This window comes from Oryctolagus cuniculus, chromosome 11 (assembly GCF_051225735.1).
Source record: "Oryctolagus cuniculus isolate XC-2025 breed Fujian yellow rabbit chromosome 11, ASM5122573v1, whole genome shotgun sequence".
Lineage (NCBI taxonomy): Eukaryota > Metazoa > Chordata > Mammalia > Lagomorpha > Leporidae > Oryctolagus > Oryctolagus cuniculus.
The window spans coordinates 12,595,805-12,622,112 of NC_142877.1; the positions used below are offsets into that span (position 1 = coordinate 12,595,805).

The window sequence follows — 26,308 nt, forward strand, 5'->3', positions numbered from 1 at the left end:
GGAGGGCCTGCTGCAGCCCAGACGCGCGCTCAGTCTGCTCTGACTCGTCCCTTGTGTCACCTTATGTTGATTCGGTCTAAGCTGTGTGTTTGCAGGGCGGGGGGAAACTGAGGCCCATGGCGTGGAGTCGGCCAGTGGTCCCCACAAATCCAGGTCCTGCAGCCATCGGAGTTCTGGGATCCGTGGAGCCTCTGTACTTTGCAGAATGTAGCAACCCTTGTGGGAGGTGTTTGCCTTGCAGCCGACCAACACGAGCGTGGTGGGATTCTGGGGGTCGCCGACGGGCGTCCCTGGCTCCCAAGGCCCTGCCAGCAGGCCCAGGTTTGTGTGTCTTGGCAGGAGGCCCTCCTCTTGGATGCGCGCTCTTTGCTATATTTGGAAGCAAGAGTGAACGGTCAGCGCACAGACCGGTGACATCTTCGCCGTGGAATGTAGCGCCCTGATTTCCGTCCACTTTCTAAAGTTTCTTGCAAAGCAGTTAGTTGCATTTTAATTTTTTAAATTGATGGGGTTGCAGTAGTGGAGAGCGAGGAGCCCCATAAGAACTTTGGACCCGCAGGCGGCACGGAGCTCAGGGTGGCCGTGACCCGGCCGCAGGCTGCGCTGGGATTCTCAGTCGATGTTTCATTTGCTTTACTCCCGTCTCGGGGTGAATTGGGGGTCACTGTTCGGAGGCTGGCAGTGGTTATACGTCGCATGCTCATGTGAATTTATTTTTCTGTAAAAATAAGATGGACAGGTATTTTTTTTTAGACTTACTTATTTATTTAGACAGAGTTAGAGAGAGGGAGAGGGAGAGAGGTCTTCTGTCCGCTGGTTCACTCCCCAGATGGCCACATGGTCAGGGTAGGTCAATCAGAAGCCAGGAGCCAGGAGCTTCTTCCAGGTCTCCCACGTGGGTGCAGGGGCCCAGGCACTTGGCCGTCCTCCACCGCTTTCCCAGGTGCATTAGCAGGGAGGTGGATTGGAAGTGGAGCAACTGGGACTCGAACTAGCGCCTGTAAGAGATGCTGGCGTAACAGGCCCTGGCTTTGCCCCTAGGCCACAGCACCGGCCCCCAGGATTTCTCCATGAGCACCCGCTGACTCCGTTCAGGTGCTGAGCCCCCTTTGTGGCCTGGTTTTCTCGTTTAACCCTTGAGCACGCCTCCCAAGGGTGTTCTCTTTCTCCTGTTTCTAAGTTTATTTCAGAGTCAGAGGCAGGCAGAGAGCCCGTCTGCTCATCACTCCCTGAGAGGGTGTCCCAGCAGGGCTGGGGCGGGGCTGCAGCCATGGAGCAGGAGCTGGCGCCGGGCTTCCCCTGTGTGAGCCAGGACCCCAGGTGCTGGAGCCATCACTGCTGCCTCCCAGGTGTGACTCCTAGGGGGGCTGGAGCTGAGACTGAACCCACGTGCTCCTGTGGGGAAGCTGGTGTGGTAATGACTGGCTCCGTGCCTGCTCTCTCTGCCTGTTTGCTTGTTTAGTTTCTTTTTTAAAGATTTATTTGTGTACTGAAAGAGAGAGAGAGAGAGGGAGGGAGGGAGATCTTCTATCCACTGGTTCACTCCCTACATGGAAATGTTGATGTTGAAAGAAGAAAACAGAATTGGAATCATCCAGAAAATAGTGTTTATTTTTTTTTTAAGATTTATTTATTCATTTTAAGGGTTACACAGAGAGAGAAGGAGAGGCAGAGGGAGAGCGGTTGTCCATCTGCTGGTTCACTCCCCAGATGGTCACAATGGCCATGGCTGAGCTGATCTGAAGCCAAGAGCCAGGAGCTTCTTCCGGGACTCCCATGTGGGCGCAGGGGCCCAAGCACTTGGGCCTTCTTCTACTGCTTTCCCAGGCCACAGCAGGGAGCTGGATCGGAAGTGGAGCAGCCGGGACTAGAACCAGCGCCCATATGGGATGCTGGCGCTGCTGTACCCCCTACGCCACAGCGCCGGCCCCTATGCTTGTTCCTTAGGTGGGAGTCGGAGGCTCAGAGAGAATGTGGACGCTGAGAGGTGACGATGGCGTCGGAGGCAGGGGTGCTTGCTGACTTCTCACGTGCTGGGAGCATCTGGGAGACGCGGCACAGAGCTGGCAGGCAGCCCAGGCCTGGGGCGCGGGAGGGTGTCTCGGCCTCTGCTGAGCTGGGGGCGGGGTCGCAGGCAGGTGGGACAGAGAAGCGATGCTCAGACACGCTCGGCCAGCAGCTGTCGAGGCCTGCTGTGTGGCCTCAGCTGACTTCCGACTTGCTGATGCCACTGAAAGACGAGAAGTGGATGGGCAGGGGGCATCCTGAGTGACAGACAGCCGGGTCCTCACGGAGGACCCTCAGAGCCCGGGGCGTCCTCACACATGCTGCAGCCCGCAAGCCACGGCACCTGCCCTGGGGGACCGCAGGCCAGGCGAGCCCGTGCACAGCAAGCAGCCAGATGGGAGCCGGGCGGCTGATGGAGGGGCCCGCGGGCCGGAAGGGGGCTTGGAGGATGAAGGGTGCAGGGGGTCAGGTTTTCCTTGCCGGGTGCTTGTGCGTGTTTGGAGGTGCTGACGGTGGGTGCGTCCCTCCACGTACCCTGAAAAGCCGCCAGATCCTGCACTTCCTGTTTTAAATGGGTCCGTTGTGTGGTGTGTGCACGTTATCTCCATAAAACAGTGCTTTCTGTGCCTCTGCTGTGTCGGGCAACAAACAGAAACACGCATGCGTGGTGCCAGACTCGGCCTGTCCGGTGCAGCCCCTGGGCAGGGACTGGCTGTCCCGTCCTGGACCCCGCCCCCCGACGGCAGACCGGGAACCTGTGGTGATTCCTGCGTTGGTTTACACCAGGGCTCTTAACCCCGGCCCTGGTGAGCTGGGCTGTGACTATCCTGTGCCCTCGGGGGTGTGGGGCGGCGGACCTGCGTCTGCTCACCGTCTGCTCTCGCCTCCCCCACCAGGCACGGCAGTGTCTCGGGAGGGGGGAGGTGACCCTGGGTCCGCGCCGGCTCCGGGCGGAGGTTCTGGAGGAGTGACCACCTGCGTTGTCTTTCTCTTTCAGATGATGGACGCCATCAAAGGGACGATGACCGAGATCTACAACGATCTTTCCAAAAACACTACGGGAAGCACCATCGCCGAGGTCAGAGACCAGACGGGGCTTCCACGTTTCGGGGAGTCCTCACTCCCGGCTGCTGCGAAGGGGCTGCCTTTCAGATAGCCCCCACTTGGTCCTGGCTCAGGGCCCCAGGCTCGCCCCACGAGGCCCCCTCCTCGCTCCTGGCTCAGGGCCCCAGGCTCGCCCCACGAGGCCCCCTCCTCGCTCCTGGCTCAGGGCCCCAGGCTCGCCCCACGAGGCCCCCTCCTCGCTGCCGTTGCGCTGACTGTGGCTGTCACAGGGGGGTCGCTTTTGTAGGCAGGAGGCTGGGGCTGTGAGACACACCCTGCCCCGTGGGATAAACTCCCTTCCGATGCAGCAGCTGTAACCCGAGCCTGCGTGGAGCCGTGGGTGGGTCCTTGGTGAGCAGGAAGTTTGGGCTCTGCGTACACAGGGTCCTCGTGCAGGCGTCGCTGTCCTGGGTCTCCCCAGTTATGTGGCTTCCTGGAGAAGAGGGCGGTTCAAGTGCCCGCTTACACAGAAGGGGCCCTGGAGCCAGGGTCCTGGGCTGGGCCCTGTGGGTGGTCTGTGTGGAGGCCACAGTGTCCCCAGGGGAAATGGCCAGTGGCCACATTCCTAGGTCACTGGAGGTTGTGATGGAGAGCCGTGGCCTGAATCCTGGAGGGCGTGGCGCGGTAGCCAGCAGCCAGGGCAAGAGGGGGAAGTGTGTAGGCAGGAGACCTGGCGCCCCCTCCAGGGCGAGCAGTGGGGACACAAAGGGTTAAGAGTGGCCCCTCCTCCTGAGGAGCCTTACGGACACGACCTTTCGATGATTGTGCGGAAGAAATGTATGTAGTTGTCGCTCTAGAAGAACCTCCCCGCGCCACCACTGCAGTCCATTCTCTTAAAAAAGAAATAAGAATTTTTTTGGAGAGCCATAGAGATCTCTCATCTACTAGTTCACTCCCCGAACTTTGTTTTTTCTTTTTCTTTTTTTTTAATTTTTTAAAAATTTATTTGACAAAATTAGACAGAGAGAGACAGGTCTTCCTTACAATGGTTCACCCCCCAAATGGCCGCCACGGCCAGATCCGAAGCCAGGAGCCAGGTGCTTCTCCTGGTCTCCCATGCGGGTGCAGGGCCCAAGCACTTGGGCCATCCTCCACAGCACTCCCTGGCCACAGCAGAGAGCTGGCCTGGAAGAGGAGCAGCCGGGACAGAACCCAGTGCCGATTCCCCGAATGTCCACAACAGCCTGGGCCGGGTCAGGCTGAAGCCAGGAACTGGGAACTCCATCCGGGTCTTGCACGCGGGTGGCAGGGACCTAAGTCCTTGTCAGCCACCGCCTCCCAGGGTGTGGGTCAGCCGGAAGCTGGAACTGGGAGCCGAGCAGGGACTCGGGTACAGGACGGGCACATCCCAGTCCCCTTAACCGCTGCGCCAAGCACCCACCCTGTACTTTGTATTCTTGTTTGTTCGCTGTAAGAACTGGCCTGCAGCAGAGAGTAGGGTCCCAGGTACCTCGCTTGAAATCTGTGGCTTTCAGAGAGCGAGTGAGCGAGCGGGCGAGCAGCCCCTTGCTGGCGCAGGATTCTGCTTGATGGGCGTCTGCACTCTGTGGGACTCAGTGCTGTTTTTTAAAGATTTACTTATTTATTTGAAAGAGTTACGGCGGGGGGGGGGGGGTTCTCCATCTTCTGGTTCACTCCCCAGATGGCCTCAATGGCTGGAACTACATCAATCTGAAGCCAGGAGCCAGGAGCTTCCTCCTGGTCTCCCACGTGGGCACAGGGGCCCAAGCACTTGGGCCACCTTCTACTGCTTTCCCAGGCCACAGCAGAGAGCTGGATTGGAAGTGGAGCAGCCAGGTCTTGAACCGGCACGCATATGGGATACTGGCACTGCAGACCAGGGTGTTAACCCGCTGGGCCACACCGCCAGCCCTTCACATTGTCTTAACCTCAGCTCTGTCCTGTGTCCTGTGGGGGTGTTCAGCAGCGTCCCTGGCCTCTGTCCACTGCAGCAGTAGCACTGCCCAGCTGTGACAATCGAGAAGTGACTCCCGGCATTGTCATTGCCGCAGAGGGGCGGGGTGAGCAGCTGGCCGCAGCGGAGAGCCGCTGTGACAGTAGCCCCGTACCCATTCAGGTTGGGCTTCCTGCTTCCGCGCGCGATGAGTTTGGCCTCCTACTTAGGCCGCAGCTCCCCGCCGTACTCTTGGTTTTCAGAGATGTTTGGTGCTGGGGTTTCAGGTGAGAGTGAGCCGAGCTGAGCGGCGGCAGGTGAGGGTGAGCTCAGCTGTCCTGTTTCAGTTCCGTTTCCTTAGACCAAACCCTAATCCAAGCTCCTCCGTGTTACGCACGTGGATGTCTGCACTCGGAGGCGCTTTTTCTCGGAAAAGCCCGGCTGGAAGTCGGTTTTCTGCGGCAGCCGACTCGCGGGTTCGGTTAACCCGCTGGTGCCCGCCGCCTTTGCAGGCTATTGCGTTGGGGGGTCTCTGCTGCGCAGGCCCGGGCTGCCGGTGTCCTGGGTGATTCTTATGGCCGGCCAGGGGCTGAGCGTCCGGGCCCGGCCTGGGCGCGAGCCGAGGGCGGCTCTTGAAGGCTCCTCCCCTTCCTCCCTGCAGATCCGCAGGCTGAGGATCGAGATCGAGAAGCTGCAGTGGCTGCACCAGCAGGAGCTCTCGGAGATGAAGCACAACCTGGGTGAGGCCTGGCGGGGGCTTCCCTGCACCTCCGGATCCGGGCCTGCGCGGCGCCGCCGGGGCCGGGTGCCGTGGGCTGGGCTGCTCGTGGGGAGGAGCAGCCGGGCGTGGAAACGGGCTTGGCGGGGGGCTGGATTCTGGAGTTTGTTATTAGCGGTGTGCTCTCCAGGCTGCCGCTGGTGCTGCACGGAGATGCCCCGGGGGCCGCCCCGAGCTCCCGGCTGTGGGGCTTTTGTCTACAGGGTCATTGGAGCAACTGGAAGGGCCCCACGTGTGTTCTCTTCACCAGAGAGAAAAACGTCCCAGGCCCTCGTGGGAGGGGCAGGGAAGGACGGGGCTGCAGACGCGTTTCCTGGAAGTGTGCTCATGGAATCGAGGAACTGTTTTACTGTGGCGTGCACGTCGCTCCTGGGTTACTGCCAATGGCCTTGCTCTCTCAAGGAAGCCTGGGAGCCGGCCTAGGGTCATGTGGTCTAGGGGGAGATTATGTTCCGAGTCTGGATTCGCACCTTGTGTCTGAATCTGGGGGTGCATCGCTTGCGCCCCGGGCTGGGTCAGCTGACCAAGCCAGCGACGCCCTCCTCTCTCAGAGCTGACCATGGCCGAGATGCGACAGAGCCTGGAGCAGGAGCGGGACCGGCTCATCGCCGAGGTGAAGAAGCAGCTGGAGCTGGAGAAGCAGCAGGCGGTGGACGAGACCAAGAAGAAGCAGTGGTGCGCCCACTGCCGGAAGGAGGCCATCTTCTACTGCTGCTGGAACACCAGCTACTGCGACTACCCGTGCCAGCAGGCGCACTGGCCCGAGCACATGAAGTCCTGCACGCAGTCAGGTATGGCTCGTCCACAGCGGGCGGCCAGCTGCTGCCCACAGGCGCCTTGGGGCCGGCACACGGGGTGACGTGCCCTGGGCTGCGGGCCCAGGGTGCACCTTTGTGCATCTGTTTGTCTCCACGTGGGCCCCCGAAGCCCCTGAGCGACGGCGGTGCACAAGGTCGCCTCCCCCAACACAGCCATCTTGGCCAGAGACGCTGCAGTTGTGGCCGGGAGGGACCTGAGCTTTAGATGGTGGCCTGGGCCTGCAGCGGGAGACTGTTAGAATTTGTCGGAATTTTAAAAGCAGATTTTCCATTGCATGTGATAGTAGGTTTGTGTGCTTAGAATTAAAAGTCTCCGTTGTGAAGACTTTGTGAGCGGTCCGGGTGGCCCTCTGTTTCTGTGGGTCCCAGCCCGGGACAGAAAATGTTCTGAGAAAGAAATAGCATTTGGAGGGATGTGAGCGTACCCCACCCCCAACACCCCATGTCCATACTCGCCAAACGATGCACTGCGACTCTGTTTCTGTAGCGTTTCCAATGTATTGGGATGTTACAGGGGTCTGGTGTGCAGGAGGCGTGTGTAGATGCCGTGCAAATACTTTGCCGTTGCATGGAAGGGGCTTGCGCGTCTGTGGGTTCTGGGACGTGTCACGGGGCCCTGCGCACCGAGAGCGACGTGTGGTATCGGTCATACGAGCTCGCGTCAGGCAACCCCTGCAAAGGTGCTTTGTGGATGACTCGGGTTTGAGAGGCTGGAGGCCAGGGATTGGCAGCCATTCTCGGGGAAGGCCCCCGTGAATATTTTGGGCTTTGGGGGCTGTGTGGCCCCCATCACCGCTGGTCACCCCTGCCCTGGCAGCCCAGAAGCAGCCACCGACAGCCTGGGCACGGGTGGGCGTGGCTGCAGCCAGCAAAACTGTTTCCGGATTTCTCTGATTCTTGCTCTCGACAGACCTCTGGGATTTTGTCAAGGGCAGTACAGGAGCGCACTGCTGTGTGCTTTTTTATTTTTATTTTTTTAAAGATTTGTTTATTTGAAAGGCAAAGTGAGCTGTAACCTTCCCTAGGGACCTGGCTTCCCTACAGCGACTTGCAGTGCCCCGTGCTGTGGCGGCCCAGTTGTCCCTGAGTTCTCCAGTGCGCCCGAGCAGCCCCTCGCTGTGTCCCTGTTGGCCCAGCTGGCCTTGGTTATTCCACTTTTGAGGCACGGGACACCTGCTCTCTGCAGATCTCCCTCCGGCGCCCTGTGCTTGCCCAGGGTCCTGTCTCTGCCTCTGCTCTGCTCCTCCCAAGCATTGCTTTGCCACCGAGCCCCCTGGGGCTAAGGCAGGTCTGAACCTAGAATGAGACCCCTCTGGTCACACACTGCCTCCAGCTGGGGGCACTCTGTCATCGCCGGGTGGTTTAATAAAACATGGGATGCACACTGTTCAGAGTCGCCCCAGCTCTGAACACCTCTGGGGAGCCCCCCCACTTCGGGCCTGCCCTCCTGCTCCGGTCCCGGGCTGGGCTGGGCAGCTGCTGCCTCTGCGGACGGGGTGGGGTCAGAGTTGGTGCTGGGCCACGGGCCGCGTGGGCTGCTGAGCAGGGCTCCACGCAGGGCCCCAGTCCGTCGTACTCAGTCCCCGCGTGGCTCCTCTCTTCTTCCTCCCAGCTACTGCCCCGCAGCAGGAAGCTGACGCCGAGGTGAACACGGAAACCGTCAGCAAGTCAACCCAGGGGAGCTCCGCCAGCACCCAGGCGGCCGCCCCGGAGACGCCCAGCACCCCCAAAGAGAAGGAGGCGTCCGCCGAGAAGAGCAAAGACAGCAGCTCGGTGAGGGCCCTGGCCTTGGGCCCGTGACCCCAGCTCTCCCCCCTGACCCCGGCCATGCCTGCCAGCCCTGGAAGCCTCGTGCTTGTCTGTCTGGGGCAGTGATGGAGTTGTGTGTGTGTGTGTGTGTGTGTGTGTGTTTTAATTATTAGAGGGGAGAGGAGACAGGTCTTCCATCTGCTGGTTCACTCCCCAGATGGTCGCAACAGCCTTAGTCATGAGCCAAGGCTGTTTCAGGGCGAGCACTGATCATCTTTCCCACGTTTATCCTTTTGCATTTATTTCTTGGCGTTAGGAATGAATGAATCACTGGGCTGTCAGTAGAGCCCTTTGGTTTCTTTGCTAGCCCTGCCCGTGAGGCTCCATCATGGAACACGTCTGTGGTGTGATGTGGAAGTCAGCGGCTTCTTCCTTGGGAATGGGGAAGGTCTGGAGAATGGGAAGGTGGGGAATGTTCTAGATCAGAGACCCTCAGGGTGCTCCCCGTCTGTGCTCTCGACCGTTCCTTCACGCTGGGGGCAGAGCACGAGGTGCGTGACCACGCCAGGCCCGGGCGCTGGGTCGCCTCGGGGTGGTGTGAGTGCCCCCAGCGGCCCGCTGGCCCCGCGGCCTGGGTCCATCCTTCTCTCTCTGTGTTTCCAGACCCTCGACCTTTCTGGCTCCAGAGACACACCCTCCTCCATTCTCCTAGGCACCAACCAAGGCACAGGTAGGTCATTCCCCGCCGCTGACCGTGGGCACCGGGCACTGTGCGCCACGGAGGGACAGGGTTGATGGCAGCGGTTTTCCTACTGCTCCAGGTCCTGCGAGATGCCACGGGTGGGTCGGGGGCAGCTGGGCGAGTCAGCCTTCAGGCAGGTCCCTGGGCCCATCGGCGTCGGCCGGCCGCACGTGGTGCATTTACTGTGGACCACCGGGAGCTTTGTCTGTGCGGAAGGCTCCGGGTTCACTCTGGCATGTGCTTGGCCCCAGGCTGTCCCTCTGCCCGCAGGGACGTGGCCCAGCTGTCAGTGGGGCTTCCCTGAGGTCCCAGCACCCGCGTTGGGTCCAGCTGGGTGCCTGGGCAGAGGCTGCTTTGCTGTAACAGCCTCTCTTCGCGGGTCACTTCCTAGGCTGGGCTGTCCAGGGCGGTTTTCGGAGACGTCTGGATTCCTTTTGTTCTGTTGGGCCGTCCTCCCTTCCCGGCCAGGCGGGGCTCTCTCCAGCTTGGGTCCGTCCTACAGGGGTCATCTCACTGTCGCCTCCGCTCCAGCATCTTGTCCTGTGAGGATGCGCTCCAGGTGGACCCCTGGAGCCCCCGGTCCTCTGTGTCCTGGGTGTCAGAGGAAGAACCCTGGGGCTGGGGGAGGTGTGCCAGGGTGGACGTCAGGTCAGCAGGTGTGGGGGGGCCCTGGAGCTGGCATTCGGTACCACCGCACCACCCGTTAGAGGTGCCGCTCGCCCACTTCCCTCCAGCCCTCTCGGAGGCTGTGGAGTCGCGGCGTCTCATGCTGTCTCCCGAGCGCAGACCTGCCATGGGGCCTCTGTGGAGCTTAATCCTGCACCTGTTGTCTGTGTTGATGTACAGTTCACCTTGTTTGTGGCAAGCTTTATCCATCTCCTTTTTGGTGGTAGTGATAAATAGTTAACCCTGCACCAGGCAGTTGTGGGAGGGCAGGTGGGTCACAGAGGGGTGGGGTGGGTGATGCCTGGGAGGTGTGGGGTCTGTTGGAATTGGGGGTCACACATAGGAAGGTGTCAGGAGAGGCGTCGTAGTCCATTTCTGAGGTCAGCAAGGGGTACCTAGACCAGGGGTCGGCAAGCAACATACAGACGGGGGAGACAGAGATGGGGGCGTGGGTAGAAAGAGGGGGGCTTCCATCTGCTGGGTCAGGTTGAAGCTGGGAGCTTCCTCCAGGTCTCCCATGTGAGCGCAGGGCCCCAAGCACTTGGGCCATCCTCTGCTGCCTTCCCAGGCGCATTAGCAGGGAGCTGGGTTGGAAGTGGAGCAGCCGGGATCGAGCCAGGGCTCTGACAGGAGATTTGGCTGGGGCAGGAGGCACAAGGCCGCGGTGCCCCTCCCCCATCTCCATGATCAGGCACTGCTGCAGTTCCCTCGCTGTACAAACCCGTGACGGTTTTCTCATCACATCCACGGGTCAGGTCCTCCTGGGCCGAGTCCTGACGTCCTGCTCGGCGCTCAGCTGGGTGCATGGGTGCGGTCTTGGGCGCCGAGGGCCCCTCTGTTTGGTCCTGGTACCGGGTTCCTCCTCTGGCCCGTGCCCCTCCCTGCTGCTGCGCAGTTCCCGGGCGCCCTGCCCTGGCTCAGGCCCCCATGTGCCCCGCCTGTGAGCCGGAGGCCTCGTACACCCAGCGCCCGGGCGCCTGCCCAGAGCGACCTCCGGGCGTGCTTTTCTTTGCTGCTTTCCCGGCAGAGCACTTGGTGATGTGAGCCTTGTGTTCAGGCCCCTCTCCTTCCTCCGCTAACTCGAGCCAGCACCCGCAGGCTGGTGACAGCGCCCATGTCGTGTCCCGGAGGACCACGGGCTTCGCATGTGCCGTGTAGTCAGAGGGAGGAGCGCAGGGGACGCTCTGCCTCCGTCCTGTCGGTCACCTTCTGGTTGGTGAGCCGTGCGCTGCCCGACCCTCTTCCCTGGTTCTAGACACTCAGCGTTGAACCGGGAGAGCTACGGCCGCCTACCTGACTCCTCGTCTCGACCTGCAGACCAGCTAGGTTAGGGACCCCGGCTGGCTGTGCTTGGTGGGCCCAGCGAGCCGCCTCCTGACTTCCGGCCCCTGTCTTGGGAGCTCATCCCCTCCCTCCTCTGTTCTGCCCGTCATCAGGGCGGAGACCAGGCGCGTTCTCTTGTCCAGTGTGGGGCTTTGCCTGCCTCCAGGACCCCCTGCTCCGACATCCTCACTCTTCCTGGAGCTGCTCTCCCACCCCCACCTCTGTCTTACTTTCAGCCGCGTTTCCCACTGGCTCCCAGCTGTTGGTTATTTTTTGCACCTCGGTTGCTCGCTGCCTTTGCCCTTGGAGGCGGAGGGTTTGGCGCGCTCGCTGCTGCCTCTGTAGCCGGCCGCTGGGTCCTCCCTCCGTCCCGGCTCCGCCGGTGCCTGGCTGCTCCCCGCACCACTGCCGGTGCTGTGTTCGGTGGTCGTGCTGGTGGTTGGATGCCTCGGCGTCCTGTGCCGGCCTCCCTGGAGGTGGCAGCCTGCTCCAGTAGCCATGGCTGCCAAGGATGTGCCGAGCAGGGCGTTCCCGGGGTGCGCGGAACCCGGGCTTAGCAGACACTCACGCTGCCTCTGCCGTCTCGGCAACAGGTGTGACATGCAGCCCGCCTGTGCCCCACCTCCCAGCCCAGAGCCTTGCTGGCACGCCTAGGGCTTGGTCTCTGTGTTCACACGTGTGTGTGTGTGTGTGTGTGTGCAACTCCCCCTGCTCTCGGGGGTGGGTGTGTCCCTGCGGGCTTGGCTCTTCCCAAACTCTGCAGGCCTCCTCCTAGCCGTGCCTTAGGGCCCTTGCTCCTGGACACAGAGCCTGTGGCTTGGCTTCTTGGGTGGGGAGGGGGTCATCTTTGTTCTCCGGGCTGGGGGTCCCAGATGAACACCGCTTCCTCCCACCCCCTGCCGGGGTTGACTGGGTCAGCCCTGCCCCGCGTCCCATCCGTGTGAGCAGCGAGGTCCCGGAGCTGCGCCCACAGGCTGGCCTGGCTCCTTGGTGGGGTCACGGAGCTGGAAGGACTTGGGGTGTCTTCCCCGCCTCACTGTAAGATGAGCAGCTGCATCGGTCCCTGGAAACTTCCAGAAGAACTAAAGCGGGGGCGTCACCCACAGGGAGGGTGCAGAAGGGTGTGTGGGGGGGCGGTTCAGGGCTGTTCAGAAGTGCTGCCGCCCCAGTGCTGCCCCCTTGTGGTCACTGCTGGCCTCACGAACGTTCTCTCCGCTGCTCCTTTCAGAGGAGAACCGGCCCTAGGCACACGCCTGCCTTGTTCCGGGCGGTAAGCAGCGTGGGCCCGTCCCCACCTGGTTCTGTCTCTGAGCCTCAGCTTCTTTCAGCCAAATACTGTCAGCCCACCCCAAGAAGTTAAAAGACAAAAAGCAGGCTCCCCGCTGTGTGCCTGCTGTATGGGATCCCGGGCTTGGCCGCTGCGCCCAGCCTGCAGGTGGAGTTCTGGGTCTCCGCTCTGCCTCTGCCCTCCGCTTCCTCGTCTGTCGTCCGCCCCCGTGAGCTCCGTGTCCGTGTGTCCTGAGCCGTCCTGGGTCTGGCTGTGGCTCTGCCTCCTCCCGTGACCCCGGAACCTGGCCTTCCCCTCTCTGGTCCCGTCTCTCGAGAGCCTGTCCCGTGGGTGGCCAGGTGTGGTTCTGTCATCACTTGGCTTAAAGTGGCCCGTGGATAGGTGCATGGTCCCTCCATTGAAGTCAAGTCGACCACAAGCCACAGTCTGGTGCCTTCTCCGGGGCTGAGGTCGCACACAGATGTGCGTGGTGTCACTGGGGTTTGGGAGGAGGGCACCCAGGCCTGGGGCCGGCACTGGAAATGCCCGCCCCGGCAGGTCGGCCCCACTGCCACTCAACTCCGATTCTCCGTGAGCCTGCCAGCCCCGCCCCCACTTCGCCCACCAGCTCTTCAGTCCTCGGCACCACCCGTGTCCTCCGCGGGGCCACAGCGCCAGGGACGACCCCGGGGGGTGCAGAGCGCCTTGCGGGACGGGCGGGCAGCCGAGCTCACCTGTCCCTTCTCCTCCCCCAGACCATTCCCGGAGCAGCAAGTCCAGCTGCTGGAACAGCGGCGAGGAGAAGCGGGCGTCGGCGCGGGCCGAGCACAGCGCCGGCTCCAGCTCCAAGAGCCTCCTCCCGAAAGAGTCTCGGCTGGACGCCTTCTGGGACTAGGGCCCCCGGGCCCCAGGGACACAGGAAGCAGCCATGGCGGGAGAGCGGCCGTCTTCAGACTTGCGAATTCCACAGGTGCGGGCTGAGCGCCTGGCGCCCCGGGCCGCCTACACTACATTGAGGGCCGGCGTGCGCCGCCCGGGGCCCGGGCTTTAGCTGTACATAAGGGACGATCCGCGATGGCACCGAGGCTGGAGCACCCGCCCCCTTTTATATTTGTATTGACTTTAACTTATAAAGAAGAAAAATCATGAAAGGTGACCCCCCTCCCCCCAGCCACAAGAGGAATGTTTGATGTTGGAGGAGGGGTGGCCAGCCGGGCCACCTGTCGGTCACACGGTGCTGGCGCTGTCACCCAGGGGAAAGGGAGCCGTTTGCAGCCTGCACGCAGGAGGTGGGGCCCAGACTGCGCCGTCGTGGACGCGTCACGCCAAGCCCGGCCAGCGGGACGCACGGAGCAGCTTGCCTGTTTGTGTGGGACTGGAAGGGCGACCCTGAGAAGGGAAGCCATGGCGTCCGTGTTTACAGAAGCACCACCGGGCCACCCTGCCCAGCCCGGTGCAGGGGGCGGGCTCGTCTCTCTGCTTTGTGGTTCCTCTCCACTCCCACACCCACACACACACCCACACACACCTGTTCCCCCCCACTCCCCTGGTCAGGCGCGGGAGCTCCCCGGCGGCTGGGAGCGGGCATGTCTGTCTTATTTATATGAAGCATGAAGCCGAGGCGGATGGGAGAGCGAGGCCCCGTCATGCTGTCTGTTACACTACGTATGCGTTCGTCCCACTTTGTATGTCAAAGCAAAAGGTGATGTATGTATATGAGAAAATTAACTGTACGATATCATTCCAGTACATTTGGTTGTACATTTTAGTCTCGTTTCCTTTCTCTTCCTTGTTGATAAGAGGATGTGAATTGTACAGTCCCCGGCTAGCTCCCCTCACTAGAGAACATTGAGAAGAGTGTTAGAGGAAAACAGGAGACAAAGAAGACTTGTGAATTGCAGTTGTCAGAAAAAGAAAACACACACACACGAAGCCTAGCTGGCCTTACTTGTGAAGCTTAATTGCTTTTAGCATATGGAAGTATTTTTTCACATTTTCTTTGTATAAAATTTGTATTAAACTTAAATATCTTTTTTGATGATGGTGTTTTTTTGTGACTGAGCCAGTGGACTCCACACCCTAAGCCCTGTTGGGTTCTCCTCCCATCCCCTCATTTTTTCAGGTTCTGCACCAGTTTTTAAATTAAGGCTGTTTTGGCAAAACGGCTTGGTGGTCCTCGTATTCCCAGCTTTTAGCAGTGGCCAGGGGCGCCTTTTGCCGCACTCCGGCGCTCCCGCCACCTGGTGGCCACACAGAGAACTGCATCCCACAGCCGCTCATTACCACAGCTGTCTTCCATGTCCTTTAAGAGACGTACTAGGGATAGGGCGGTGAACAACACAGGTGTGGCCTCTGAGCTCATCGACCTGGCATTCTCGTTGGGAGGTAGCCAGCTTTGCTTAGAACGCAGTCGCCCGCATTGATGCTTTGTAGGTAAACAGGAGGAGGGGTGGCTGGGACAGCCTCCTGCGGAGCCAGCTTGAGTGGAAGCCTGGAGGAGGTGGGGTCGCGCACAGGTTTCGAAGGGGGTGACTTGTTAATGCTGGCCCAGCAGAAGCACCTGTAAAGACTTAACTGCACCAATAAAATTCCATATCCCCACCCCCCCAATAGAGGCGTGAGCCCCTCGGAGGTGGGTGGGGGTGACAGCACTTTTCTCAGGTGCTGGGCAGCCAGGGTGCAGTGCGGCTCGCCTGGCTGGAAGACTGTCCAGGTAGGAGAAAGGCCGTGGGACCTGGCATCTCCGGGGAGGGGGGCCGGGGCGGCGCTGTGGTGGGCCTGGAAGCCGGTGTGTGTTCTGAAAATTGAGGGGTGATTATACCATAGCATCTGCCCATTTAAAGTGTGGGATTTGGGTGGGGTTGTGGCACCTTAGATTAAGCTGCACTGTGTCCTGTGTTACAGGGTCTGGGTTTGAGTCCTGCCTCCATTTTTTAAAGATTTATTTATTGGAAGGACTTAACAGAGAGGGAGAGATCTTCTTTCTGCTGGTTCAGCCATCAGATGGGCAGAGGGGTCAGGGCGGGGCCAGCCTGAAGCCAGGAGCTTCATCCCCGTCTCCCGCATGGGTGCAGGGTTAGCCCAGTACCTGTGCATCCTCCACTGCTTTCCCCAGGTGCGTCAGCAGGGAGCTGGGTCGGAAGGGGACCAGCCAGGCTCAAGCTGGTGCCCGCAGGGGGATGCCGACACTGCAGGCGGCAGCTTAGCCCCCCCACGCCACAGCGCCAGGCCCCCAGCCTCCGCTTCAGATCCAGCTTCTTGCTAACACACACCCTGGGAGGCAGCTGGGCTCCCAGGTGGTGGTCAAGTACCTGGGGACGCGGATGGAGCTCCAGGCTCCCGGCTCCAGCTTGGCCCAGTCCTGGCTGCTGCAGGCATCTGGGGAGTGAACCAGCAGGTGGGCCACTTCACACAGTAGAGCTGTTTTGCTTACTAATTGTGAGACATTGTGATGAGGTGTGTATGTGTCAGAATTCGCCACTGAGTTAGTTCTCCAGCCCGGGGACGTGGGCGCCCCACGCAGCAGCTTAACCAGTGCGCCGGCCCCCTGCCCTGGGGCGGGCGCTTTGGAGACCTCAGCGGTGCCTCCCAGCGCGCAGCGGGCGCGGAGGCCCCGCCTGCCTCAGTGCCCGCTGTTTGAATCAGGAGCGAGGGCTGCCGCGGTCCGCTGAGCGCCTTGCGCCTGCGCTCTGCACGCAGTGCGCTGCCTGCATCTTCCGGTCTTCACGATCCCTCCGCACGAGCAGGTGCGCGTCGTGGTCCCATTCCCCAGATGAGCAAACTGAGGTTTGGAGGTGAGACGTGGCTTCCCCAAGCCAGGATTCAAACCACCCAGGCCAGCCCAGGGCGCCTCGGGTGACGCCGCCCAGCCATCGGTGACCTGTCGGTGGCCCTGTGCACATCCACAACCTGCCCCCTCTTTGAGGGGCCCCTCCCAGACTCCCCGGCTGCCCCCTGCGGTGGGTGTGGGGCTGCTGCTTGGGGAACAGGTGGGATGCGTCTAGAGAGGGCCAGGTGTGTGTTTTTTTTTAAGATTGCAAGGCAGTTAGAAGGAGAGAGAGGCCAGGTTTTTATGGTGGGCTCACAGAGTGCACAGCCACACCCAGGGCCTCCCCGCACCCTCCCGGCCGTCCTGGTCCCTGGGCCTGGTGCGGGGGGTGTGTTCTCCCCACCTTCCTGAGACTGGGTTCTGGGTTCTGAATCACCTCCATGGCTTTCATGAGCCCGAGTGGGATGCGGGTGTGCTGGGCGGAGCCCGGGCCCCAGCTGCGTGTCTGACGGCTTGAGCCTGCACTGCCTCCAACTACAAGGTGGGGCTGGGAAAGTGGAAACGTGGCCACTTCCGGTGCGGACGCAGGTGGGGCTGCCAGCACGCACTGCCCGGAGCGGCGTCCACCGAGCCAGCGAGCAGCAGGTGAGGGGGTGGGCCGGCCGGCCCTCTGCGTGGCTGCAGTAGAACCACTCCGCCCAGGCTCCCCCTCCTCGACAGGTTCGGGGTCAGAGGTGAGCAGAAGAGGAGCTGGGCCAGACTTCGAAGGTGCCTCCACGGTCACCGGCCCCTGTGGTCAGACGTGGCGGCTTAACCCGCTGCCCCCCAGCTTGGCCCCGCCAATGAGCTGAGTATTTCCAGACCGAGTTATTAGTACAATGACATTAAAAATCAGTGATCAGCATTGCCGGCTGGGCCGGGGGCAGACAGGTGTTCCCAGGCCTGTGGGTGGCCGGCAGCTCCTGACGGCCTGTCCGCTGAGGACGCCGCTGTGGTCACTGCCGAAGGTCACCCTCCCGTTACCTTGGCCGGAGCACGCACGCGGTCGGCTGTGCTGGGCACCTGCGGGCGGCTCATGCCTGCTGCAGGGTCACACTGCCCTCTGGTGGTCACTGGTGCGCACAGCTCCGTGGGCGCTGAAGAGGCATCCACATGGAGCATTTTGAAGTCTGGAGAGTGACAGACAGGTCCTTGCAACCCCACACGGGTGACCACAGAAACATCTGAGAGGCGGCAGTGCACGCTGCGGAGTCCGCTCCTACGCAGTTGGCATCAGCCCCGTCCACTCTTGGGGAGGGGGGGAGGCACCCTTGGGAAATGCGCACCCTGACCGGTGGAATCCAAGCTCTTCAGGGTGTACCTGAGGGGTCAGCGCTGTGGCACAGCAGGCCAAGCCACTGCCTGCGCTGTGGCCATCCCGTCGGAGCAGCGGCTCCGGTCCCGGCTGCCCCACTTCCGGTCCAGCTCCCTGCTATGGCCTGGGAAAGCAGCGGAGGATGGCCCACGTGCCTGGGCCCCTGCACCCGCGCGGGAGACCCCGATGAAGCTCCTGGCGTTGGCCATCTGGGGACTGGACCAGCAGATGGACGACCTCTCTTTTTCAAATTATCCTTTTTTAAAAAGTGTTTACCTGAGCTATGTGCTTTGTGCATAAACTCGATTATAAAATTCAAAAAACTTAAACAACAAACTGCCCCTCCACGGCTCCTCCCACGGCAGCCAGGCTGAGTCTGAGGATCTTACTCGGGTCAACTCCGGCTTCTGCTAAAAGCCCTCGCCCCTGTCCTGGTCACTGGATTTAGAAAAACGCCCCAAATCCAAGACCAACAGGGTCCGCTTGGAGACTGTTAGTAATGGTGCCCTCTCATGGGTGGCGCAATCTACGCCCTGGACACCACCCTAGGCTCTGGCCCAAACGGACACCCTGATGGGATTCACTGCTCTTCCCTGCCCCCTGCAAAGATGTAACAGGACCTTCTCCCACACGTGCCTCTCTCCTGGTCTCCCTCCCTCCGTGTGTCTGTCTGTCTGTCTCTCTCGCTCTCTCACCTTCTCCCTCTAGCTCATCGGGCTTCCCCCACCCGACAATAAACCTCTCCTCTAACTCCGTGTTTGGTGCGTTTTGCGATGGTCTTACAGATACGGCCTGGCCTCGTCCCCCTACCTCGGGCTTGGGCTCGGCCACCTCACTCAGCCTCCTGTCCTGGTCTGAGCTGCGCCGTGGACAGGGCCTCGGCGGCCGGAACAATCCAGGCCGACTACGCCACCTCCCCCAGGACCCCTGGACACTTCCTTCCGGGCTCCAGGCAAGGCGGAAGCCCCCCCTGGGCGGAAGTGGAGAGCCCGGCCGAGGGAGGACCCCCATTACTCCTAGGAGGCAGGGGACCCTTCCCGGCCTGATCCTGTACTCCGGCTCATGAGAATTTTTCGGAACCCTACAGTTTTAAAAATTCATCTAAAAGGAACAAATTTCATGAATTTCATAGATGCAGTTTTAAGAACACGATATTTCCCACCCTCCCCTCCCTCCCTCGCTCCTCTCCTCCCTCCTCCTCTTTTTGTTTTTAATTTTCATGACATACTTTTAGTAAAAAGACCCAGTTTCGTGGGAATATAGACAATGTCCATAAACAACAGCTGAATGGGAAAATGGCCATTTCACCCATATAGAGTAAATTTTAAAGTAATCACAGATCATTAAAAATGCAGTAGTGTAACTTTTAAATATTTTATTTTTATTTATTTGAAAGGTAGAGTTACAGAGAAGGAGAGACAGAGAGGTCTTATATCTGCTGGTTCACTCCCCAAATGGCTGCAGTGGCCAGAGCTGGGTTGATCCAAAGCCAGGAGCTCTTCCGGGTCTCCCACGTGGGTGCAGGGGCCCAAGGACTTGGGCCATCTTCCACTGCTTTCCCAGGCCACAGCAGAGAGCTGGATCAGAACTGGAGCAGCCAGGACTCAAGCTGCAGGCAGATGCTTAACCTACTACACCACAAAGCCGGCGCACCGCGCTGATTCGATGGCAGGAGCCAGGTGCTTCTCCTGGTCTCCCATGGGGTGCAGGGCCCAAGCACCTGGGCCATCCTCCACTGCACTCCCTGGCCACAGCAGAGAGCTGGCCTGGAAGAGGGCAACCGGGACAGAATCCGGTGCCCCGACTGGGACTAGAATCCGGTGTGCCAGCGCCGCAAGGCAGAGGGTTAGCCTAGTAAGCCGCGGCGTCAGCTTTATTTTTTTGATTTTTTTCTAATTCTATTGAGAGTGTCATTGGTATTTTGATAGGGATTACGTTGAATCTGTAGTTTGCACTGGGTACTATAGACATCTTAATGATATTGATTCTTCTATCCATGAGCAAGGAATGTTTTTCCATTTTTTTGTGTCCTTTATTTCTCTCATCAATGTTTGATAATTTTCATTGTAGAGATCTTTCACCTTTGGTTACATTTATTCCTAAATAAATATTTAATTTTTTTCTGCCACCTTGAATAGGATTTCTTTCTTGCTTTCTCTTTCAAGTGAGTTCATTAGCATATTAAAAAGCTACTGCTCTTTGTTATGTTCATTTTGTAACCTGCAACTGAACTGGTTTATCAATTCTAACTTTTTTTGGTGGAGCGTTTAGGTTTTCCACGTGCGTCATCGTGTCAGATGCAAACGTGGATAAGCCGACTTCCTCTTTTCCGGCTTAGATGCACTTATTTGATTCTGTTTTCTAGATTCTGTTATTCTAATTGCTGCTGCTGAAACTCCTGGCTCTGTATTGAGTAAGAGTGGTGAAATCGGCTTCTGGCTTTCCCCATTCAGTGTGATATGGCCTTAATAATTTTGAGGAATGTTCCTTTTTTGTTGGATTTACTTATTTATTTGAAAGGCAGAGTTACGGGGCGGGGAGGGGGTCTTCCATCTGCTGGTTCACTCCCCAGATGGCCACAATGGCCAGAGCTGCACCAATCCAAAGCCAGGAGCTTCTTCCGGGTCTCCCATGCAGGTGCAGGGGCCTGAAGACTTGGGCCATCTTCAACTGCTTTCCCAGGCCATAGCAGAGAGCTGGATTGGAAGTGGAGCAGCCGGGACCAGAACCGGCACCCGTATGAGATGCCGGCACTGCAGGCGGTGACTTTACCCGCTACACCACAGTACCGGCCTGGAATGTTCCTTCTATACCTAATTTGTGGAGGGTTTTATCATGAGAGGGTGATGAATCTTACCAAATGCTTCCTCTGCATCTATTGCGATGACCGTATTTTTGTTTTTCCTTCTCTTGGCGTGATTTAAGATGTTTACCGATTGTGAATGTGGAGCCACCCTTGCATTTCTGAAATAAATCCCACTTGATCATGATGTATGATCTTTCTGATGTGGTTTTGGATTCGATTTGCTCGTATTTCATTGAGATTCTTTGCATCTATGTTCATGAGCGTATAGGTCTGTAGTTTTTGTGTTGTCTGGTTTTGGTATCAAAGTGATGCTGGCCTCATAAAGAGTTTAGCAGAGTTCCTTCCTGTTCAATATTTTGGAGTAGTTTGAAAAGTATTGGAATTATTTCCTCTTTGAATGTTTTGTAGAATTCAGTAGTATAGCCATCAGGTTGTGGACTTTTCCTTGATGGAAACCTTTTTAAAAAAAGATTTATTTGGGGCTGGTGCTGTGGCTCTTTTTTCTTTGTTAGCCTGACTAGAGGTTTATTTTGTTTTTCGTTGATTTTTAAAAATTATTTTATTTTTTCTCAAAGAATTTTTATTTAGTACAAATTTCATAAGTACGCCTTATGAATGTAGTGTTTCTTCCCACCATACCCGCCCTCCCACCCCACTCCCACTCCACCACCTCCTCCCTCTCCCATTCCCAGTCCCAACTCCATTAAGATTCATTTTCTTTTTTATTTTTATTTATTTATTATTTTTTTGACAGGCAGAGTGGACAGTGAAAGAGAGAAACAGAGAGAAAGGTCTTCCTTTGCTGTTGGTTCACCCTCCAATGGCCGCCGCGGCCGGCACACCTCGCTGATCCGATGGCAGGAGCCAGGTACTTATCCTGGTCTCCCATGGGGTGCAGGGCCCAAGCACTTGGGCCATCCTCCACTGCACTCCCTGGCCACAGCAGAGAGCTGGCCTGGAAGAGGGGCAACCGGGACAGAGTCCGGCGCCCCGACTGGGACTAGAACCTGGTGTGTCGGTGCCGCAAGGCGGAGGATTAGCCTAGTAAGCCGCGGCGCTGGCCAAGATTCATTTTCAATTGTGAACTGAAACTGATCACTTGGACTAGGGAGATGGCATTGGTACATGCCACCTTGATGGGATTGAATTGGAATCCCCTGGCACGTTTCTAACTCTACCATTTGGGGCAAGTCTGATTGAGCATGTCCCAAATTGTACATCTCCTCCCTCTCTTATTCCCACTCTTACAGTTAACAGGGATCACTTTTCAGTTAAATTTAAACACCTAAGAGTAACTGTGTGTTAATTACAGAGTTCGACCAATGGTATTAAGCAGATTAAAAAAATACTAAAAGGGATAAAGTATTACGTTGTTCATCAACAAGGGCTGATTACGTCACTGTTTCTCATAGTGTCCATTTCACTTCAACAAGTTTCCCCTTTGGTGCTCAGTTAGTTGTCACCAATCAGGGAGAACATATGATATTTGTCCCTTTGGGACTGGCTTATTTCACTCAGTGTGATGTGACCCAGATTCCTCCATTTTGTTGTAAATGACCAGATTTCATTGTTTTTCACTGCTGCATACTATTCTATAGAGTACATGTCCCATAATTTCTTTATCCAGTCTACTGTTGATGGGCATTTGGGTTGATTCCAGGTCTTAGCTATTGTGAATTGAGCTGCAATAAACATTAAGGTACAGATGTCTTTTTGGTTTGCCAATTTCATTTCCTTTGGGTAAATTCCAAGGAGTGGGATGGCTGGGTCGAACGGTAGGGTTATATTCAGGTTTCTGAGGAATCTCCAGACTGACTTCCACAGTGGCTTGACCAGTTTGCATTCCCACCAACAGTGGGTTAGTGTCCCTTTTCCCCCACATCCTCGCCAGCATCTGTTGTTGGTAGATTTCTGTATGTGAGCCATTCTAACCCGGGTGAGGTGAAACCTCATTGTGGTTTTGATTTGCATTTCCTTGATTGCTAGTGATGCTGAACATTTTCTCATGTGCCTGTTGGCCGTTTGGATTTCCTCTTTTGAAAAATGTCTGTTTAAGTCCTTTATCCATTTCTTAAGTGGCTTGTTTTGATGTTGTGGAGTTTCTTGATCTCTTTGTAGATTCTGGTTATTAATCCTTTATCTGTTGCATAGTTTGCAAATATTTTTTCCCATTCTGTCAGTTGCCTCTTCACTTTCCTGACTGTTTCTTTTGCAGTACAGAGACTTCTCAATTTGATGCAATCCCAAATGTCAGTTTTGGCTTTGACTGCCTGTGCCTCCCGGGTCTTTTCCAAGAACTCTTTGCCTGTGCCTATATCTTGCTGGGTTTCTCCAATGTTCTCTAATAATTTGATGGTGTCGGGTCGTAGATTTAGGTCTTTAATCCATGTTGAGTGGATTTTTTGTGTAAGGTGTAAGGTAGGGGTCTTGCTTCATGGTTCTGCACGTGGAAATCCAGTTTTCCCAGCACCATTTATTGAATAGACTGTCCTTACTCCAGGGATTGGTTTTGGATCCTTGATCAAATATAAGTTGGCCGTAGATGTTTGGATTTATTTCTGGTGTTTCTATTCTGTTCCATTGGTCTAACCACCTGTTTCTGTACCAGTACCATGCTGTTTTGATTACAACTGCCCCGCAGTATGTCCTGAAATCTGGTATTGTGATGCCTCCAGCTTTGTTTTTGTTGTACAAGATCACTTTAGCTATTTGAGGTCTCCTGTGTCTCCATATTTCATAATGATAGGTCTAAGAGTCAAAGAGATACATAAACAAGACTAGTGTCTGCTAATACTAACTGATAGAATTAAGAAGGAGAGAATGATCCAACATGGGAAGCAGGATACACAGCAGACTCATAGAATGGCAGATGTCCTAAACAGCACTCTGGCCTCAGAATCAGCCCATAAGGCATTCGGATCTGGCTGAAGAGCCCATGAGAGTATTTTAGGCATGGAAAGCCAAGGCACTCTGGGAAAAAAAAAAAAAAGGACCTAAATGAAAGATCTCTGCGGATGAGATCCCAGTGGAAAGAATGGGGCCATCAAAGAAGGAGGTGCCTTTCTCTGAAGGGAGGAGAGAACTTCTACTTTGACTATGACCTTGTCTGTCTATTTTTTTTTTTTTGGACAGGCAGTGTGGACAGTGAGAGAGAGAGAGAGAGAGACAGAGAGAAAGGTCTTCCTTTTGCCGTTGGTTCACCCTCCAATGGCTGCCACTGCTGGTGCGCTGCGACCGGCACACCGCGCCGATCTGATGGCAGGAGCCAGGTACTTCTCCTGGTCTCCCATGGGGTGCAGGGCCCAAGCACTTGGGCCATCCTCCACTGCACTCCCTGGCCACAGCAGAGAGCTGGCCTGGAAGAGGGGCAACCAGGACAGAATCCGGTGCCCCGACTGGGACTAGAACCCGGTTTGCTGGCGCCACAAGGCGGAGGATTAGCCTAGTGAGCCATGGCACCGGCCAACCTTGTCTAAATAAGATCGGAGTCGGCGAACTTAAAATGCTTGCGTAGCCTTGGCAACTCATGACAAGTGCCTAGGGTGATTACTGATGCCATAAACAGGAGTGTCAATTTGTTAAGTCAACAACAGGAGTCACTGTGCACTTACTCCTCATGTAGGATCTCTGTCCTTAATGTGCTGTACATTGAGATTTAATGCTATAACGAGTACTCAAACAGTATTTTTCACTTTGTGTTTCTATGGGGGTGCAAACTGTTGAAATCTTTACTTAATATATACTAAATTGATCTCTGTATATAAAGAGAATTGAAAATGAATCTTGATGTGAATGGAATGGGAGAGGGAGTGGGAGATGGGAGGGTTGTGGGTGGGAGGGAAGTTATGGGGGAAAGCCATTGTAATCTATAAACTGTACCTTGGAAATTTATATTTATTAAATAAAAGTTAAAAAAGATTCATTTTCAATTAACTTTATACACAGAAGACAGAATCTATACTAAGTAAAGATTTCAACAATTTACACACAAAAAAAACCCCTGAGAACAAGTTTTACAGTTAATTCTCATAATACAACTCATTGAGGACAGAGGTCCTGCATGGGCAGTTAGCATACAGTGAGTCCTGTTGTTGATTTAAGAATTAACACTCTTATGTATGACGTCAGTGATCCTCCGAGGCTCTTCACATGAGCTGCCTATGCTATGGAAGCCTTTGGAATCTACAATATTTAGACAGGGCCATAAGCAAAGTGGAAGTTCTCCCTTCAGAGAAAAGTACCTCCTTTGACGGCCCCTTCTTTTCGCTGGGGTCTCACTCACAGACCCTTCATGTAGAACTTTTTTTTTTTTTTTTTTTTGCCATAGTGTCTTGGCTTTCCATGCCTGAAATGCTCATGTGGGCTCTTCAGCCAGACCAGAGTGCCTTAAGAGCTGATTCTGAGGTCAGAGTGCTATTTAAAGCAATTGTCATCCTATGAGTCTGCTGTGTGGACTGCTTCCCATGCATGTTGGAGCATTCTCTCCTTGTTAATTCTATTAATTACTATCACCAGACATTTGATCTGATTCACTTAAACCCTTTAACACTTAATCCTATCTATATGATCACTTTAACACTTAATATGGTCACTTTAACACTTAGGATGGCATTTTTACCACCCAGCCTAATGGGGTTTGGGGTCCCATGGCAAGTTTTTAAACTGTACCCTTAGCAGTAAGTCTGTAGGAATGTATGCAGGAATATATGGCTTTACAGTTACAAACTTCCTCCTCCCTCTCTTATTCCCACTCTTATTTTTTACTGAGATCTATTTTCAGCTGGCTTTATACACATATGATTAACGCTATGTTAAGTGGAGAGTTCAACAAGTAGTATAAAGGAAAGAAAAAAAGGCCGGCGCCGCGGCTCACTAGGCTAATCCTCCGCCTAGCGGCGCCGGCACACCGGGTTCTAGTCCCGGTCGGGGCGCCGGATTCTGTCCCGGTTGCCCCTCTTCCAGGCCAGCCCTCTGCTGTGGCCAGGGAGTGCAGTGGAGGATGGCCCAGGTGCTTGGGCCCTGCACCCCATGGGAGACCAGGAAAAGCACCTGGCTCCTGGCTCCTGCCATCGGATCAGCGCGGTGCGCCGGCCGCAGCGCGCCGGCCGCGGCGGCCATTGGAGGGTGAACCAACGGCAAAAGGAAGACCTTTCTCTCTGTCTCTCTCTCTCACTGTCCACTCTGCCTGTCAAAAAAAAAAAAAAAAAAAAAAAAAAAAAAAAGGAAAGAAAAAAAAGCCTGATCTTTGACAGTCAAGACAAGTGCTGTTCAGTCATTGCTTCTCAAAGGAGCAATTTCTCTTCTACAGATTTCCTTCCAGGTGCTCTATTCTCACGGGTCAGGAGAACACATGGTATTTGTTCCTTTGAGACTGGCTTATTTCACTAAGTGTGATGTTTTCCAGATTAATTTTGTTGCAAATGAGCAGATTTCATTTTTTAACTGCTGTGTAGTATTCCATAGAGTACATATCCCATAATTTTTTTTTATCTAGTCTTCAGTTGGACAGGCATTTAGGTTGATTCCATGTCTTAGTTGTTGGGAATTGAGCTGCAATAAACATGTGGGTGCAGATGATGAATTTTTTTTTTATTTTACTGATTTCATTTCCCTTGGGTAAATTCCCAGGAGTGGGATGGCTGGGTCATTGGTAGGTCTATATTCAGATTTCTGAGGTGTCTCCATATTGTCTTCCACACTGGCTTTACCAGTTTACATTCCCACCAACAGTAGATTAGGGTACCTTTTCCCCTACATCCTTGCCAGCATTTGTTGTTTGTTAGTTTCTGTGTGAAAACCACTCTAACCAGGGTGAGGTGAAACTCATTGTGGTTTTGATTTGCATTTTCCTGATGGCTAGTGATCCTGAGCATTTTTTCATGTGTCTGTTGGCATTTGGATTTCATCTTTTGAAAAATGTCTGTTTAAGTCCTTTATCCATTTCTTAACTGGATTGTTTTGTTGTTGTGGAGTTTCTTGATCTGTTTGTATATTCTGGTTATGAATCATTTATCAGTTACATGGTTTGCAA

General features: G+C 56.1%; 1 protein-coding gene and 1 long non-coding RNA gene across 55 annotated transcripts in view; both read left to right on the top strand.

The window, feature by feature from the left end:
• The window catches only part of ZMYND8 (zinc finger MYND-type containing 8), a 106,349-nt gene extending 91,963 nt beyond the window's left edge, over positions 1-14,386 (top strand). For all 50 annotated transcript variants that reach the window (XM_089307870.1, XM_089307878.1, XM_089307871.1 and 47 more), the window contains 6 exons: positions 3,005-3,085; positions 5,667-5,745; positions 6,335-6,574; positions 8,214-8,374; positions 9,014-9,080; positions 13,104-14,386. In XM_089307870.1, coding sequence (XP_089163996.1) covers positions 3,005-3,085; positions 5,667-5,745; positions 6,335-6,574; positions 8,214-8,374; positions 9,014-9,080; positions 13,104-13,243 — 768 coding nt within the window. In that variant the 3' untranslated portion in view covers positions 13,244-14,386. The remainder of the gene's footprint in view (positions 1-3,004; positions 3,086-5,666; positions 5,746-6,334; positions 6,575-8,213; positions 8,375-9,013; positions 9,081-13,103) is intronic.
• Positions 14,387-14,859: 473 nt separating this feature from the next.
• LOC149123337 (uncharacterized) overlaps positions 14,860-26,308 on the top strand; it is a 30,872-nt gene continuing 19,423 nt past the window's right edge. For 2 of the 5 annotated variants that reach the window (XR_016216516.1, XR_016216519.1), the window contains exon 1: positions 14,860-15,061. This is a non-coding gene — a long non-coding RNA (uncharacterized LOC149123337). Of the gene's footprint in view, positions 15,062-15,369; positions 16,143-26,308 lie in introns of those variants that run through there. The other 3 variants (XR_016216520.1, XR_016216517.1, XR_016216515.1) reach the window with 3 other exon arrangements.